Raw genomic sequence first — 19,931 nt, 5'->3', positions numbered from 1 at the left:
ATTGCTGGACAACCAGGTTCAACACGTGAGCCATACAAGGCACGTGTGTGACATTGCCCCGGCGAAGGGCCGCACCCAGGTTTGCAGCATTGTCGCACACGGCCTTCCCTGGTTTCAGGTCCAGTGGAGACAACCATTCATGAAATTGGTTCTCCAGAGCTGACCACAACTCCTCAGCTGTGTGACTCACATTTCCCAGACATTTCAATGTAAAAACCACCTGATGACGTTGAGCCCTACTGCCAGCATAGTAAGGAGGTGTGCAGGATCCCTTCTGCGCAGTTAGAAAGCTTGTGGCATGACCAGACAGGCTTTGGGTGCAGGTGGAAGACCGAGAGGAGGTTGAGGAGGCAGAAGCAGTGGAGGAACTTTGACATAAAGAGGATTGACGCACAACTCGTGGGGACGGCAAGACTTGGACAGCAGCCCCTTGTCCTGCTGTCACCATAGTTACCCAGTGCCCAGTCAGCGACATGTAACGCCCCTGTCCATGCCTACTTGTCCAAGTGTCTGTGGTGAAATGCACCCTGTCACACACAGAGTTTCTCAAAGAAGCGGTGATGTTGTGTGCGACATGCTGGTGGAGCGCAGGCACACCTTTCTTTGAGAAGTAGAGCCGACTGGGCATCTGGTACTGGGGCACTGCGACGGACATAAGGTCTCGAAAATCCTCTGTGTCCACCAGGCGGAAAGGCAGCATTTCTGTAGCCAAGAGCTTGCAGATGGTGAAATTCAACCTCTTAGCTTTCTCATGGCTAGGAGGAAATGGTCTTTTACTTGTCCACATCTGAGGGACCGAGGGCTGGCTATTGTGCTTAGACGGGGTTGATAAGGGTGTCCCCGGCAAACTGCCGGTCTGTGAGGAAGATGCAGGCGGACATGTTAGGTTGCCTTGATCCAAAGGTGGTGCTATCGATGTCGGACAGCGCTCAACACCAGCTGGTGTTACCACCTCCAAAGAAAATGATGACCTGCCAATCACGCTGGCTGTTGCGGGTAAAGAAGTGGCAGGTCTGCGCCCCAAAACAGGTGTGACTGCTGTCCCCCCAGTCACAGAGGATGAAGAGGCCGCGGATGCACAAGATATGGCAGACGGTGATTGGCCCGGCCGGCTAGGCCGCATTGTAGCACACTGAGCTTCCCACTGCAACTTATGCTTCATGTCCATGTGCCGGTTCATGCATGAAGTACTCAAACTATGTATTTTTTGGCCTCTACTTAGCTTTTGCTGACAAATGTTACAGATAACACGAGTTGGGTCATCTTTATCGATCTGAAAAAATGCCCAGGCTATGCAAGGCTTAGCACCCATGCGACCTGAAGAGCCACCACGACTTGTGGTGAGAGGCAGAGTTGTGTTTGAGGATGCAGTTGTTGACGTGCTTCCAGTACTACGTCTCTGTCCAGGAAGGCGCAACCTGACCTCGTCGTCACTAGCATCTTCCTCCACCTCCTCTGCTGACCTCATCTCTTGGCTGACTGTGGGTTGACAGTAAGTGGGATCTCCGACCTCATCATCATCACCCTGTGCGTTATCACACCCGTCGTCCTCAGAGCCAACCTGTTCCTGCCCTGACAAAAAACTAAAGTTGTCGCTCCAATCAGGTATTTGAGTCTTATCATCGTCTTCCTCATTGTCTCCACCAACAGGAGTTACAGTTTGGGAATGAGGGTCTACATTATGGTCAGAACCTTCTGCGTCTTGTCCTGGATCCGACTCATAAAGATTCTGGGCATCAGTGCAGATCATTTCCTCGTCTGGATTCACAGAAGCGCTGGAGTCGACCTCTGATTCCCAGGCTATAGTATGAGTAAACAGCTTTGCAGACTCAACCATCTGTTCTACCTCATACTCAGACGGGCAGCTGGAGATTTGGGAGCTGTGAGGAAGCAAGTGTGATTTGGGTGACACCTTTGAGGACTGGAGTATTTGTGATGTTGAAGTTGATGTGGAGGAGAGCCCACTTAAAGGAGCACTTGATATCCGTTGAAGCACCTGCTGTTTTTGTGCCTCATCTGGAATTTGTAGCGATTTGCGTGGCCGTAAGAAAGGGATCTTATCACATTGTCCGCTAAAAGAAGTAGACATTTTAGTTTGGCTGGAAGATGGTCTTTCTTCTGCAGATGTTACTGTTGCTTTAACACCTACCCCACGGACACAACCTTTTTTCCCCTTCCCAACACGCCTATTCCCTTTTCCACCAGCAGCAGGCCTTTTTCCACTCATTTTGGTGGTTAACTAATTCACAACTCTGGAGTTGTTTGCACAAAAAAACAATGGATGGTAACCGAGCAGAGCTGAGTGGCCAAACTGTGGTATTAGGCCAAAACTATTGGCTGGGTTAGATGCAGAAAAAAATTATTTTGAATTTGCAACCTGATGGAGGTCAGTATAGATGGACTAATACAAATAGTCCCACACACTGCTAGAAGCCCAAATATTTTTTCAGAGGTACTGTAGATGCAGATAAAAATTATTTTTAATTTGCAACCTGATGGAGGTCAGTATAGATGGACTAATAGACCAAGTCCCACACACTGCTAGAAGCCCAAATATTTTTTCAGAGCTAGATGCAGAAAAAAATTATTTTTAATTTGCAACCTGATGGAGGTCAGTATAGATGGACTAATAGACCAAGTCCCACACACCGCTAGAAGCCCAAGTATTTTTTCAGAGCTAGATGCAGAAAAAAATTATATTCAATTTGCAACCTGCTGGAGGTCAGTATAGAAGGACTAATAGAACAAGTCCCACACACTGCTAGAAGCCCAAATATTTTTTCAGAGCTAACTGAAGAAAAAAATTATTTTTAATTTGCAACCTGATGGAGGTCAGTATAGATGGACTAATAGACCAAGTCCCACACACTGCTAGAAGCCCAAATATTTTTTCAGAGCTAGATGCAGAAAAAAATATTTTTAAATTGCAACCTGATGGAGGTCAGTATAGATGGACTAATAGACCAAGTCCCACACACCGCTAGAAGCCCAAATATTTTTTCAGAGCTAGATGCAGAAAAAAATTATTTTTAATTTGCAACCTGATGGAGGTCAGTATAGATGGACTAATAGACCAAGTCCCACACACTGCTAGAAGCCCAAATATTTTTTCAGAGCTAGATGCAGAAAAAAATTATTTTTAATTTGCAACCTGATGGAGGTCAGTATAGATGGACTAATAGACCAAGTCCCACACACCGCTAGAAGCCCAAATATTTTTTCTGAGCTAGATGCAGTAAAAAATTATTTTTAATTTGCAACCTGATGGAGGTCAGTATAGATGGACTAATAGACCAAGTCCCACACACTGCTAGAAGCCCAAATATTTTTTCAGAGCTAGATGCAGAAAAAAATTATTTTTAATTTGCAACCTGATGGAGGTCAGTATAGATGGACTAATAGACCAAGTCCCACACACCGCTAGAAGCCCAACTATTTTTTCAGAGCTAGATGCAGAAAAAAATTATATTCAATTTGCAACCTGCTGGAGGTCAGTATAGAAGGACTAATAGAACAAGTCCCACACACTGCTAGAAGCCCAAATATTTTTTCAGAGCTAAATGAAGAAAAAAATTATTTTTAATTTGCAACCTGATGGAGGTCAGTATACAGTCATGGCCAAAAGTATTGAGAATGAGACAAATAGTAATTTTTCCAAAGTTTACTACTTCATTTTTTGTAATGGCAATTTGCATATACTCCTGAATGTCAAAGAGTGATCAGCTTAACAGCAATTACTGTACTTGCAAAGTCAATATTTGCCCAGAAAATGAACTTTAACCCCCAAAACACATTTCAACATCATTGCAGTCCTGCCTTAAAAGGAGCAGCTAACATTGTTTTAGTGATTGATCCATTAACACAGGTGTGGGTGTTGATGAGGAGAGGGCTGGCGATCAATCAGTCATGATTAAGTAAGAATGAAATCACTGGACACTTTAAAAGGAGGCTGGTTCTTGGTATCATTGTTTCTCTTCAGTTAACCATGGTTATCTCTAAAGAAACACGTGCAGCCATCATTGCACTGCACAAAAATGGCCTAACAGGGAAGAGTATCGCAGCTACAAAGATTGCACCTCAGTCAACAATCTATCGCATCATCAAGAACTTCAAGGAGAGAGCTTCCATTGTTGTCAAAAAGGCTCCAGGGCGCCAAAGAAAGACCAGCAAGCACCAGGACCGTATCTTAAAACTGTTTCAGCTGCGGGATCGGACTACCAGCAGTGCCAAGCTTGCTCAGGAATGGCAGCAGGCTGGTGTGAGTGCTTCTGCACGCAGTGTGAGGCGGAGACTCTTTGAGCAAGGGCTGGTTTAAAGGAGGGCAGCAAAGAAGCCACTTCTCTCCAGAAAAAACATCAGGGACCGACTGATATACTGCAAAAGGTACAGGGAGTGGACTGCTGAGGACTGGGGCAAAATCATTTTCTCTGATGAATCCCCTTTTCAATTGTTTGGGACATCTGGAAAACAGCTTATTCGGAGAAGAAGAGGTGAACGCTACCACCAGTCTTGTCTCATGCCAACTGTAAAGCATCCTGAAACCATTCATGTGTGGGGTTGCTTCTCAGCCAAGGGAATCGGCTCACTCACAGTCTTGCCTAAAAACACAGCCATGAATAAAGAATGGTACCAGAATGTCCTCCAAGAGCAACTTCTCCCAACCGTCCAAGAGCAGTTTGGCGCCCAAAAATGCCTTTTCCAGCATGATGAAGCACCTTGCCATAAAGCAAAGGTGATAACAAAATGGCTCATGGAACAAAACATAGAGATTTTGGGTCCATGGCCTGGAAACTCCCCAGATCTTAATCCCATTGAGAACTTGTGGTCAATCATCAAGAGACGGGTGGACAAACAAAAACCAACAAATTCTGGCAAAATGCAAGCATTGATTATGCAAGAATGGACTGCTATCAGTCAGGATTTGGTCCAAAAGTTGATTGAGAGCATGCCAGGGAGAATTATAGAGGTCTTCAAGAAGAAGGGGCAACACTGCAAATATTGACTTGCTGCATTAACTCATTCTAACTGTCAATATAACCTATTGGTACTCATAATATGATTGCAATTATATTTCTGTATGTGATATAAACATCAGACAAACACTAATAAAAAACAGAGGCCAGCAGATCATGTGAAAATATAATTTTGGTGTTATTCTCAAAACTTTTGGCCATGACTGTAGATGGACTAATAGAATGATGCTATGCCCAAAAGATTTTACTTCACTAGGTGCAGTAAAAAAAATTGGTATTCTATACACAGGTGGTATATCTTGCAACACAGATAGGCTACTCCACTGACTAACACACTCTGCAATAGGCCAAAAAGGATTAGCTTTGCTAGATTCAGCCAAATGCTGTGAAAAAAACTTGCACAGCACTGGCACAGACCTGCCTGGCAAAAACTGATAGGAACTCATGTAACCTAGTCCTGAAAAGGACTCCAATTACAATTAGTCTTTACTCCCACAACCTATCTATTTAAGAGCACAGACCTCCCTGATAAAAGTCATAGGAAATGCTGTAACCTAGTCCTTAAAAGGACTGCAATCACAACTATTCCCTACTCCCAAGCTATCTGTATATTTGTGCGAAAATTGGCTTGAAATTAACAAGGTATAGCGCACACAGCAACAGCGGTGCCGTCTAACACGCAGCTGCAGCAGTGAGAAAATGGTGGCGACGGGGAAAATGGCTTGGTCTTATAGGGCAAGGACATGTGACATACACTGCCAATGACACATGCCCTTGCTTGTGTGAAAAAAAGCACTTCGCTCCGTGTGTGCGCTGCTGATAGGCTGACAGATTGCACCTCCCCACTGCAAATGCGGGAAAGAGAAAAAAAAATGGAGATCTTCATTGTTCCTGCAGAGATCCATCCCCTGCCCCTCCCCCCACCCCGCTGTACACTCAAACTGCACATTAACATTAATTTTCATCATTACTGAGAAAAAATCCAGTTATGATTTTGGTGCACGAACAGTTATCGAACATAACCTCGAACAGCCGAATTTTTCTCAAATTGTTCGTGTTCGCCGAACGGCTCGAACACCGCCCAAAACAGCTCGAATTTGAGATTGGCGAACAGTTCGAGTAGAACAACGCTCATCTCTAATTCATAGTTTTGATGCCTTCAGTGTGAATGTACAAATTTCATAGTCATGAAAATACAGACAAATCTTTAAATGAGAAGATGTATCCAAACTTTTGGTCTGTACTGTATAAGAAAAATGTAGATTCTCTGGAAAAAGACGTTGGATCACACATATTAAGGTATCACTTTATTCAGCTTTCTATGACCTGCATGTCCAACAGATTCTCTTTAATTTGCTGCCTTACGGCACTTCCATTTGGAACTGACTAACTTACTGCCTTTGAACTGCCTGACATACAGTATGTATATATATATATATATACATATATATATATATATATGTAAATATATATATATATATATTTCAATAAAAGCAAGAGATTTTAGTTATCAATCCCTACAGAGAGAAGCAAGAGTTAATAGCCTATAGAATTGCTGTGAGAAAAAATATAAGTCATTCTGCATAAAAAAGTATAAGCCCTAAAGCAATCAGAAAACAAGTAATAACTCTTTGAAAGCAAAGATATTAAAAATATGAAAGAGTTTTCACATATTGGCTGAAATAGATGGTGTCCTTAAAGGGTTAATGTATATCTACCATGCAGTAACTTTATAAATGAGGTGAATATTTGTATTGGGCAACACTGGGGTGAATCTTACTTACGTGGACAGTCACACGGGATAAGCGGGCAGTTATAATAGTTGTAGTAGTACATATTTGGATTGCAGCGTTGAGGGAGGCACCAGCAGTGTTTCTTTTCTGCATATTGTTAAGAAAGCACGATTATTATCAACATTATTTTTATATAGTGTTTACCTTTATTATACATTTATTATATAAGGTGAGCCTAACATCTGTTCAGTTTCTCACCTCTAGGGAGTATTTTCCTTATAGGAAAATAATGAAACTAGAAAATTAGATTAAGTTGTAATCCAAATAGGAAAAAAGTAGGGTTTTCTAATGACAATATGGTTAAAATAGGCCGTTTCCTTAGTGGGTTAAATATCGGTCATCTCATTCATTAAAATGAAAGGTTACACCTCTACACAGGTGAATCATTCCACTATTCACAATAGATGATGTCACAGCTCACTTCCTCCTCCTCCTGTACAGTGACTGATAACACCGTTATATAAACTGGGCAACTCAGGATTCACCATTCACAGTAGGTGATGTCACAGCTCACCTCCTCCTCCTCCTGTACAATGACTGATAACACCTCTATATACAGTAGATGACACAGGATCCACCATTCACAATAGGTGATGTCACAGCTCTAGGGATGAGCGGATCTGTGGAAGTTCGGGTTTGGGGGCTTCGGACGAACTTGAGTCGAAAGTTCAGTTTGGGTAACAGAACTTGACCCCGAACTACATATAAATCAATAGGAACCCGAACTTTAGTGCTGTAAAATTGTCATAGTAAGGGCTAGGGGGCTGCAAAAGGAAGCAAAATGGGGTCAAGAGCAGGACAAAGGCCCTGCAAACAAATGTGGATAGGAAATTACTGAAAATAACATAGAATAAAAAATTAATAAATTTTGAACCAGGAGATGGAGGTCCAAGTGGAGGAGTGGAGCAGTTCCTTGCGTGTGTATTTTCTCTGTACTTGTTAATAAATAAATAAATGAATGAAAAAACGACGTGGGGTTTATGTTATTTTAATTACCCAGCCAAGGAAAAACAGACAGCCGTGATCTGGTCTTAGTGTGCTCAGAAGGAGCAAATATCCCAGTCTATTAATATCAGTCCTCTGCGGTCTGCTTTGCCTTTGCTGAATATTAAAAATGAGGGGAACCTAAAAAAATGATGTGGAGTCCCCCCAATTTTTAATAACCAGGTAAAGCAAAGCAGACAACTGGGAACTGTTATTAATAGGCTGGGAAGGGCTATGGATATGGGCCCCTTCCCAGCCTAATAAAACCAACCCTCAGCCACCCCAGAACTGGTGCATTCAATAGATGCTGCAATTCTAGCTCTTAGCCTTAGCTCTTCCCAATTGCCCTGGTACTTTGGCAATCGTGGTAATAGTTTTGGGGTTGATGTAACCTGTCTAATGTCTGCTGACATGAAGTCCAGGGGTTAGTAATGGAGAGGCATCTATCAGATACCCCCATTACTAAGCCCATAGTAAAAAGAAAGAAACACACACGCACAAAAGTCCTATATTTGTAAAAATCACTCCCCGACAATTTCACTCTTTCTCCCATTTATTACTATAAAAATATAATCCACAGTGTGCGCCGTGCTCCAAGTGGAGGTCCCACGGCAATCCCCGTCTTTTTCACCCAGTGTATTGAGCTCTGTTCAGAGAGCTAAGTTCGATACACTGGAGCAGCAGCCACTGCCAAGTCTGACGCTGTACTCCACGAGACCCAGCCGCTGTATATTGAGGTGACGTCAGTAAGGTTACCTCAGTTCACAGGCGCCGATTCACACGAGGGCATCGCAAGAACCAGAATGATGAGTGGTGATGTCACAGGACTTTTCTGTCTCTGTGTTTATTTCTTTTGACCATTAGGTTAGTAATGTGGGTTTCTGACAGACACCTCTCCATTACTAACCTGTGGCCTTAATGTCAGTGGACATTACACAGCTGACATCAACCCCACAATCCCATTGCCCCAATTGAAAACACACCAGAGCCATTGGAAAGAGCAAGAATTGGCGCATCTTATGGATGCGCCATTTCTGGGGTGGCTGAGGGATGGTCTTATTAGGCTCAGATGGGGCCAATATCCATGGCCCTTCCCAGCCTATTAGTATCATCCAACAGCTGTCTGCTTTGCCTAGGCTGGTTCTGAAAAATAGGTCGGACCCAGCATCATTTTTGTAGGGTCCCCCCATTTTCAATAATCAGCTAAGGCAAATCAGAAATCTGGAGGATGATTCTAATAGGCTGGGAAAGTTCATGGATATTTGTCCCTTTCCAGCATAATAAAACAGGCTCACAGCTGTATGCTTTCCCTTGGCTGGTTCTAAAAATACGGGGGACCACACATCATTTTTTTAAATAATTTATTTATTTTACACTCTCAAGCCACATCATGTGGTACACTGGCCAACCACATCCATGCCATTACTTGGCATAGCTGTGATGGGGCTTGAAGGGCCGAACCCGAATAGTAACACGGACGTACAGTAAAAGTCGGGGTTCGGTACCGAACACTAAATGTCCGATACAAACCCTGAACTTTACAGTTCAGGTTCGCTCATCCCTACACAGCTCACTTTCCCTCTCTTGTAAAATGACTGATAACACCTCTATATACAGTAGACAACGCAGGATCCACCATTCACAATAGATGATGTCGCAGCTCACCTCCTCCTCCTGTACAATGACTGGTAACACCTCTATATACAGTACATAACACAGGATCCACCATTCACAATAGTTGATATCACAGCTCACCTCCTCCCCCTCCTGTACAATGACTGATAACACCTCTACATACAATAGAAAACACAGGATCCACCATTCACAATAGTTGATATCACAGCTCACTTCCTCCCCCTCCTGTACAATGACTGATAACACCTCTATATACAGTAGATAAGACAGGATCCACAATTCACAAAAGTTGATGTCACAGCAAACTGGTCAATGATGTATCAAGAAATGTATCAAAAGTTAGCAATACATTAAAATATGTTTTAGTTGAATTTACAGGTTTCCTTTTGTCATTCCATACCTTATGTTTATAGAAGTTTATAAAAAAAAACAAAAAAACAGTTACAAGTAAAGTGATTATTGTTGGATTCTGTGATCTATTGTAGGTTGATCTGTATCACAAAAAGTATAATTGCAAATAAATACAACCTAAATTCTAGTCAAATAAAACACAGCAACTTTTTTCTTTGTATCAAAAATATAAAACACTTTACTTGTAGCGGCAGCAGTTGGGGTTGATGAAGTAGCTGGAATTATACCATAATTAAGGAAAGTTACTAAACAATATACTTTTTAAAAAACGACACATTTCCCATGGCGCACAACTTTATGTTTTTTTTTCATATTTGGCTTTTATTTTCATGCTTATTTTTAATGTAAATTGACACCAAAAATAGTTGGAATGGTTGTGCTTAGGTATGGTGATGTAGATGGAGCTATATAAAAAGAAAGAGTTTAAAATAATCTGACCTGTATAAACTGGGTGTTTTAGAATCATCACATAAAAAAATGATACTTCTGTTAAGAGATTGGCTTAAAGGGGGTGTCCACTGGTAGAACAACACCTTCTCAATCTGGATGTTCGCCCCCCTTGAAAATAAATGCACCTATACTCGCCTCCTGTGCCGTTCCAGCGGTGAAGACACTAGCATTCCTGGGGCTCACGTGAGGTTGTTAAATCACGCAAGCCCTACCCCCAATCAGCGCTGGCTGCTCACTTACTCTTGAGTACTTATACATCCAAAGGTGGGGACAGGAATGCCAGCACTGATTGGGCGCAGGACTCATGAGACATAACCTCACGTGAGCCCCCCGGAACATGTGTACCAACACCGCTGGAATGGCACTGGTTGGGGAGATGATTATAGGTGTTTCTATTTTAAAGGGGGAAAACGTTCATATTGAGAAGGGGTTGTCCTAGTAGTGAACAACTCCTTTAAAAGTCAATTACTAATGGGGTTTCCGTCTGTGAGACCTTTGCAAGAAATGACTGTATGAGAGCTTGGGTTCACCAGAAGATCCCATGGTTTTCTGCTGGGCCGGTGCCACCCTATTGGTTAATCTACGAAAAGTTATTATGAAATATCAATTAAAATAGGTAAAAATTTACTCTCATTTACAGATGTAGAATTTTGTAACTTAAAGGAGTTGTCCAGTCTTCTTCTAAAAGTCTGCAATCACTTTATCTGACTGCAGGCTTCTGAACTTTGACAGCATGTGCACCACACTGTCAGGATTTCCCAGTGTTGCTGCTGAGAGCGGTGTTCATGTGAGCACAAGTATGCGATTTGTATACATGCGGTCATGTGCCAACTAGACTTGCTGGTCCTCGCACATTTCACTTGTATTAAAGCGAGGCTGAGTATGTGACTCGCCCCCTGGGCCTGTGCTGGGAACCCGGAACCGGGCCTGTTGTAGGATGCTGGGAGTTGTAGTCTCCGCGTGGCGGTGACCCGGTCCGTGGCTCAGGGTGGTCAAACCAATGGCAGTCTATTTGTATTGTAATCCTGCCGACTACGCCAAAGTTGACGCGCCCCCTGGGCCTGTGCTGTTGCGGGGGATACCCGGAGCCGGATCGCTGGGGGTTGTAGTTCTCCGTGGCGGTGACCCGGTCCGTGCCCAGGGTGGTCAAACCAGTGGCGGTCTTAAGTACTAACAATGTCCGACTACGCCACCCGTGGATTGCGGTCAGTGGGGACCGCCGCTGCGCTGCCGTCCGCTGAGGCTGATGTTGTTTGAGCAGCCGAGTATGGGATAACTCCCGACGGGAGAAGTATTGCCTCAGGGCAGCTAGTGTGGATGCTGGGAGTGATGGTGTGAGCATCCCAGTACTGATGGTGCTGGTGCGGCGATGAAACACAGAGACTTGTAATTGCAGTTTCCAAAGCTTTACTCACGGTTGTTATTCTGGTCACTTGTGCACATGAGGGACCGCCTGAGCCGTGCTGCGTTCACCAGGCAAGGGACTCGACCAACTCCCAGGCAATTCCAGAGCGTGGCACAGGGCTCCCTTCCTTTCCTTTCTCTGGCCGTCCCCACCAGTGACCCACCTTTGTCCAGCTCCCTCGGGCCTTCTCTGGGCACGCTGATCTCTGCGTCCCTGACCCTATATGGTATGCCTTCCTGGTGGATGTAGTGAGGGGTCGCACCAAGATGTGGTAACAACCTCCGGTCTTTGGCTGAGGAATCTGTTGCCTCCACCAATTTGGGTTCCGGTACCCTGTTCTGCCAACCCTTCACCCTGTATCTCCTGGGCATATGGGGTTCCTTCTGTCCTCGTGTCTCTGGGCCTTTCTCTGTGTTCCTTGCTTCCTTTCTCCTCTGTTCCAGTTCCTTTCTTACTTTCCTTTCCGTTCCTTCTCCTCTCTCTTTCTGCTGTTTCTGGCCTCCACTCCAGGCCTGCCTCTGGAGCCGGGCCCAGACTGAGCCACAGCTCCCTGTCAGCCCTCTCTGGCTGAACTCCTGTCTTCTTCTCCTCCTCTCTGAACTGACCACTGTCCTAAGATGGTGCCCACCTTATATACCTCCCTCTATGTGTGAGCACAGGTGACTAGCAACCAATGGGCTCCTACCTATGCCCAGAGACCCACCCCTATCTGCCCCTACAGCACTGGGTGTTCCACCCCCCGCCCCACTCCAGCCAGGGACAGATGCTGTCGTGCCTGCACTTCTGTCTAGTGGGAGCACCGTTGAGCTGTCCCTCGGAAATGGGGTGTGTGTGGTGCATGCAGCTTACTGAGTCCTAGTCCACACTTCATCCTTACCCGGGAGTGGAATATCACACCTCTGGTTTGAGGTGCAATACCCCTGTAGCAGCCGAGCCCTCGGGGTGCTACATATGTCTAGTCGGAATGAGACCGGAATCATGCAAATCGCGGTGTGCGGTGTGCAGGCTGTAAGGATTCAAAAGTCTGCAGTCACATAGAATGACTGCAGACTGTTAGCAGAAGAACATACAACCCCTTTATCACATAACACATTAACTATACCATGTCACAATTAGTGTTGAGCCACCCCCGTAGTGTTCGGGTTCGGTTCGGTTCGTCGAACACCGGGTTGTTCGAGGAACTGTTCGTCGAACTGTTCGTCGAACACCTTAGAACACCGTCGAACACCGTTAAAACCAATGGCAGGCAAACAAAAACACATAGAAACACATAGAAAACACCTTCAAAGGTGTCCAAAAGCTGACAAACTGCTCAGAAGACATTCTCTTTAAAAAAGCCGGCCGGCAATTTAGCAGCGGCATACACCGGTACCCGACAATTTAGACAAGAAGGAATAGAGCCTCACACATAGATTAGACAGATAGAAGCATGTCAGTCACACATATAAGAAGCACAGTGACAGTGTTGCTTACTGTACTTGTCATTTAGTGTAAAGGATTTATCAAAAAAAATAATAGTGTTTTCATGCACCGTCTCTTTAAAAAAGCCGGCCGGCAATTCAGCATCTGTACCCGACAATTTAGAATAGAAGGAATAGAGAATCACACATAGATTAGATAGATAGAAACATGTCAGTCACATATATAAGAAGTACAGTGACAGTGTTGATTACTGTACTTGTCATTTAGTGTAAAGGATTTATTTAAAAAAATAATAGTGTTTTCATGCACCGTCTCTTTAAAAAAGCCGGCCGGCAATTCAGCATCGGTATCCGACAATTTAGAATAGAAGGAATAGAGCATCACACATAGATTAGATAGATAGAAACATGTCAGTCACATATATATGAAGTACAGTGACAGTGTTGATTACTGTACTTGTCATTTAATGTTAAAATAAAGGATTTATTAAAAAAAAAATTGGTGTGGGGTTCCCCGTAATTTTAGGCTCTAGCGGAGGTTAAGCAGACGGCTGGGGCAGATGTTTGAAGCCTGGGAAGGGGGTAATACCCACGGAGCTCCCCAGGCTACTAATATCAGCCCCCAGCTGAATACCTAGCCTTTACCAGCTATTAAAATGGGGGACCCCGCCAAAAAATGACGTGGGGTCCCCCCTATTTTAATAGCTAGCAAAGGCTAGGCAGACAGCTGGGGGCTGATATTAATAGCCCAGGAAGGGTGCCATGAATATTGGCCCCCTCCCAGGCTAGAAACACCAGCCGTCAGCCGCCCCAGAAATGGCGCATCCATAGGATGCGCCAATTCTGGCACTTAGCCTCGCTCTTCCACGCTGCCCTGGTGCGGTGGCAGGGGGTAATAGGGCTGGGGTTCATGTCAGCTTATAATGCCAGCTGACATCAAGGCCATGTTAGTAATGGAGAGGCGTCTATAAGACACCCCCATTACTAACCCCATAGTGAAAGTTAAAAAAAAAAACACAAACACCCAGAATAAAGTCCTTTAATTGAAATAAACACACAATTCTTTAATGTTCTAAATTAAACTATACTTACCATCACGCCCATTCCAGCTGAAGCCAATGATCTCCTGCAATAAAAGAAAAATAATAAAGCAACCTCATCCTTACCTTTCCATGGTTCCCACGACAGCTTGAGCTCTGCTACATCGAGATGACAGGCTGGACCGCAGCAGAACGCTGCCATCCAGCCTGTCATCCCGCGGACACTGAGAAGCGCAGGCATGCTTGCGCTCCTCAGTGTCTCTCTGTGACGGCATAAAGATGAGCCGAGGTCATGTCCAATGAACTCAGCTCACCTCATGCACGTCACTGACAGCGTGGGAAAATTCTCACGCTGAAGCGCTGAGTGCAGGAGAATTTTCCCACGCTGTCAGTGACGTGCATGAGGCTGATATTTAAATTTGGCGCACAAATCGGTGATTGGTCGCGGGCAGCGTCCGCGACCAATCAGCACGGTAGTGTTTAACTTTGGCGGCAAGATCAGTGATTGGTCGCGCGCCAAGACCGCGACCTATCACCGATTTGGGCGCCACATTTAAATAGCGGCCGCGACCAATCAACACAGCGTTGTTTAAATGTGGATCCAAGATCGGTGATTGGTCGCGGCCGATATTTAAATGTGGCGCCCAAATTGGTGATTGGTCGTGGTCTTGGCGCGCGACCAATCACTGATCTTGCTGCCAAAGTTAAACACTACCGTGCTGATTGGTCGCGGACGCTGCCCGCGACCAATCACCGATTTGTGCGCCAAATTTAAATATCCGACCAATCAGCACAGTAGTGTTTAACTTTGGCGGCAAGATCAGTGATTGGTCGGGGTCAAGACAGCGACCAATCACCGATTTGTGCCGCACATTTAAATAGCGGCCGCGACCAATTGGATGTCAGCGCCGCTCCCCGGTCCTCCCTTCACACCCTAGCCGCATGGATGTCAGCGGCGCTGCCTGTGCGGATACTTCCGCTGCGAGAACCCGGGACATGAACGGGCGCTCGCAGCAGAAGTATCCCGACCCGCAGCGCCGCTCCCCGGTCCTCCCTTGACACCCTAGCCGCTGATGTCCCCACAGTATCCGCATGGTGTTACAAAGGTCCGGACATTTGTGTTAAAAATCGCTGATTGGTCGCGGGCGCTGCCCGCGACCAATCACTGATTTGGGCGCCAAATTTAAATATCAGCCGCGACCAATCACCGATTTGGGCGCCAAATTTAAATATCCTCCGCGACCAATCACCCAACTTGGCTCCACATTTAAACACCGCTGTACTGATTGGTCGCGGACGCTATTTAAATGTGGCGCCAAAATCGGTGATTGGTCGCGCCCAGCGTCGGCGACCAATCAGCACAGCGGTGTTTAAATGTGGAGCCAAGATTGGTGATTGGTTGCGGCCGATATTTAAATTTGGCGCCCAAATCGGTGATTGGTCGCGGGCAGCGCCCGCGACCAATCAGCGATTTTTAACACAAATGTCCGGATCTTTGTAACACCATGCGGATACTGTGGGGACATCAGCGGCTAGGGTGTCAAGGGAGGACCGGGGAGCGGCGCTGCGGGTCGGGATACTTCTGCTGCGAGCAGTCGCTCATCTCCCGGCTTCTCGCAACGGAAGTATTCGACCAGGCAGCGGCGCTCCCCGGTCCTCACCAATACGATTAGCTGATTGGTCGCGCTCTCCGCACGCGACCAATCAGTGATCTTGGCGCTAAAGTTAAACACCGCTCTGCTGATTGGTCGCGGACGCTGCTCGCGACCAATCACCCATTTGGGCGCCACATTTAAATAGCGGCCGCGACCAATCAGCGAGCTTGGCGCCAAATTTAAACAACGCTCTGCTGATTGGTCGCGGACGCCAGACGCGTCCAATCAGTGAGATTGGCGCCAAATTTAAACAACGCTCTGCTGATTGGTCGCGGACTCCAGCCGCGACCAATCAGCGAGATTGGCGCCAAATTTAAACCCCGCTCTGCTAATTGGTCGCGGATGCCGGCCGCGACTAATCAGCATTATTGGCGCCAAATTTAAACACCGCTCTGCTGATTGATCGCGGTCGCCGTCCGCGACCAATCAGTACTATTGGTGCCAAATTTAAACCCTGCTCAGCTGATTGGTCACGGTTGCCGGCCGCGACCAATCAGCAGTATTGGCGCCAAATTTAAACCCCGCTCTGCTGATTGGTCACAGTTGCCTTCCGCGACCAATCAGCGATTTTGACGCCAAATTTAAACACCGCTCTGCTGATTGGTCGCGGCCGGCGATTGCGACCAATCAGCATTATTGGCGCCAAATTTAAACCCCGCTCTGCTGATTGGTCGTGACCGCCGGCCGCGACTAATCAACATTGTTGCCGCCAAATTTAAACACCGCTCTGCTGAATGGTCGAGGTCGTGATCAATCACCATTATTGGCGCCAAATTTAAACACCGCTTTGCTGATTGGTCGCGACCACAACCTATCAGCATTATTGGCGCAAAATTTAAACCCCGCTCTGTTGATTAGTCGCGACCGCCGGCCGTGACCAATCAGTGATATAGTCGCCAAATTTCAACACCGCTTTGCTGATTGGTCGCGGTTGCTGGCCGCGACCAGTCAGCGATTTTGGCGCCAAATTTAAACACCGCTCTGCTGATTGCACCGGGTCTGCCGCATACATATTCTAGAATACCCGATGCGTTAGAATCGGGCCACCGTCTAGTTTCATGAAATAATTTTAAAAAAAATTGACGTGGGGCTTCGCACTATATTTGTGTCCAGCCAGGTACAGCAGGCAGGAACGGGCTGCCCCCAACCACCAGCTGCCTATTTGTACCTGGCCGGACACAACAATATAGGGAAGCCCTTTTTTTCTTAATTATTTCATGAATTTCATGAAATAATTAAAAAGAAAAATACGTGGGGCTTCGCCCTATTTTTGTGTCCAGCCAGGTACAACTAGGCAGCTGGGGGCTGGAATCTGCAGCGCAGGGAGGCCCAAGCTTTCTGGGTCCCCCCAGCTGCAAATTGCAGTCCGCAGCCACCCCGGAAAATGGCGCGTTCAGAGAAGCGCCATCTTCTGGCGCTGTACCCAACTCATCCAGGGCCCTGGTGCGGTGGCTCACTGGGTAATAAAGGGGTTAGGGCCAGCTTGGCATTATCAGCTGGCCCTAAGCCCGAAATTCATGGGGTCACGCCAATATTAGACATGACCACTATGAATTTCTAGTAAAGTATTTAAAAAAAACACAACACCCAGAAAAAAGTCCTTTAATTGAAATAAACACACAATTCTTTATTGTTCTAAATTAAACCATACTTACCGTCACGCCCATTCCAGCTGAAGCCAACGATCTCCTGCAATAAAAGTAAAATAATAAAGCAACCTCATCCTTACCTTTCCATGGTTCCCAGGATGGCTCCAGCTCTGCTACATCGAGATGACAGGCTGGACCGCAGCAGAACGCTGCCATCCAGCCTGTCATCCCGCAGACACTGAGAAGCACAGGCATGCTTGCGCTCCTCAGTGTCTCGCTGTGACGGCATCCAGATGAGCCGAGGTCATGTCCAATGAACTCGGCTCACCTCATGTACGTCACTGACAGCGTGGGAAAATTCTCACGCTGAAGCGCTGAGTGCAGGAGAATTCTCCCACGCTGTCAGTGACGTGCATGAGGTGAGCCGAGTTCATTGTCGGCTCATCTTTATGCCGTCACAGCGAGACACTGAGGAGCGCAAGCATGCCTGCGCTTCTCAGTGTCTGCGGGATGACAGGCTGGATGGCAGCGTTCTGCTGCGGTCCAGCCTGTCATCTCAATGTAGCAGAGCTGAAGCTGTCCTGGGAACCATGGAAAGGTAAGGATGAGGTTGCTTTATTATTTTACTTTTATTGCAGGAGATCGTTGGCTTCAGCTGGAATGGGCGTGATGGTAAGTATGGTTTAATTTAGAACAATAAAGGATTGTGTCTTTATTTCAATTAAAGGATTTTATTCTGGGTGTTTGTGTTTTCTTTTAACTTTGACTATGGGGTTAGTAATGGCGGTGTCTTATAGACGCCTCTCCATTACTAACCTGGGCTTGATGTCAGCTGGCATTATAAGCTGACATCAACCCCAGCCCTATTACCCCACTGCCACCGCTACAGGGCAGTGGGAAGAGCGAGGCTAAGTGCCAGAATTGGCGCATCCTATGGATGCGCCATTTCTGGGGCGGCTGACGGCTGGTGTTTCTAGGCTGGGAGGGGGACAATATTCATGGCACCCTTCCTGGGCTATTAATATCAGCCCCCAGCTGTCTGCCTAGCCTTTGCTAGCTATTAAAATAGGGGGGACCCCACGTCATTTTTTTGGGGGGGTCCCCCATTTTAATAGCTAGTAAAGGCTAGGTATTCCGCTCGGGGCTGATATTAGTAGCCTGGGAAGCTCCGTGGGTATTACCCCCTTCCCAGGCTTCAAACATCTGCCCCAGCCGTCTGCTTAACCTCCGCTAGAGACTAAAATTACGGGGAACCCCACGCCAATTTTTTTTTAAATAAATCCTTTATTTTAACACTAAATGACAAGTACAGTAATCAACACTGTCACTGTACTTCATATATATGTGACTGACATGTTTCTATCTATCTAATCTATGTGTGATGCTCTATTCCTTCTATTCTAAATTGTCGGGTACAGATGCTGAAATGCCGGCCGGCTTTTTTAAAGAGACAGTGCATGAAAACACTATTTTTTTTTTTTAATAAATCCTTTACACTAAATGACAAGTACAGTAAGCAACACTGTCACTGTACTTCATATATATGTGACTGACATGTTTCTATGTATCTAATCTATGTGTGATTCTCTATTCTTTCTATTCTAAATTGTCGGGTACAGATGCTGAATTGCCGGCCGGCTTTTTTAAAGAGACGGTGCATGAAAACACTATTATTTTTTTTGATAAATACTTTACACTAAATGACAAGTACAGTAAGCAACACTGTCACTGTACTTCATATATATGTGGCTGACATGTTTCTATCTATCTAATCTATGTGTGAAGCTCTATTCTTTCTGTTCTAAATTGTCGGGTACCGGTGTATGCCGCTGATGAATTGCCGGCTTTTCATGTTTCACTGTTGGCACTGTTCCCATCGATTTGGGCAATCACTGTAATGCCACAACCACCATGGCTGTGGCATTACAGTGAGTGGCAGACAATCCCTGCATGATTGGTGCTCTAAATAGCGCCAGACATGCAGGACAAGCTTTTGGTGCACGAACAGTTATCGAACATAACCTCGAACAGCCGAATTTTTTGCAAATCGTTCGGGTTCGTCGAACAACTCGAACACCGCCCAAAACAGCTCGAATTTGAGATTGGCGAACAGTTCTAGTCGAACACCGCTCATCTCTAGTCACAATACTATTGATGAGTAGATCTGACAAAATTTTAATTCTCCAAATCACGTGGATTTTCCCAGGAGATTCAAATTGCAGCAAAGTTATTCTCCACAAATTGAATGTCTCTTATTATACTCTAAGGTTTCATCAGATCCCACAGCAAAGTAAAAGTAAGATTTTAAAAGTTTATACTCACCGCTAATTACAAGTATACCAATAACTTACCAGTAGTAAGACGTGGAGTGGTTGTTGAGATTGTTGATGTACTTGGAGCTATAGAAAAAAACACAATTTTTAATCCTCAAATCAGCCTGGTAACGTTTTCCTTATGTACTGTATATGTCACATCTTAATTCTTTATTTAGAAAAGTTTGCTATATTTTCTTCAGTGGTTTCAAGGAAAAAAAAATTAATAGTAATAAGTGACAAAATATTTAAAGTAATTTTTA

The 19,931-nt window shown here is 45.4% G+C and overlaps 1 protein-coding gene across 1 annotated transcript in view; it reads right to left on the bottom strand.

The window, feature by feature from the left end:
* LOC141155583 (uncharacterized) overlaps nt 1-19,931 on the bottom strand; it is a 184,648-nt gene that overhangs the window by 91,879 nt on the left and 72,838 nt on the right. The window contains exons 21-22 of the mRNA XM_073642453.1: nt 19,708-19,755; nt 6,758-6,853 (exon numbers count right to left, since the gene is read on the bottom strand). Coding sequence (XP_073498554.1) covers nt 6,758-6,853; nt 19,708-19,755 — 144 coding nt within the window. The remainder of the gene's footprint in view (nt 1-6,757; nt 6,854-19,707; nt 19,756-19,931) is intronic.

This window comes from Phyllobates terribilis, unplaced genomic scaffold, assembly GCF_046119375.1.
Source record: "Phyllobates terribilis strain yellow unplaced genomic scaffold, ASM4611937v1 Scaffold_7__3_contigs__length_470593459, whole genome shotgun sequence".
In the NCBI taxonomy this organism is placed as follows: Eukaryota; Metazoa; Chordata; class Amphibia; order Anura; family Dendrobatidae; genus Phyllobates; species Phyllobates terribilis.
Note: the sequence above shows the minus strand (reverse complement) of the source record. Positions and strands in the feature narration are given on the sequence as shown.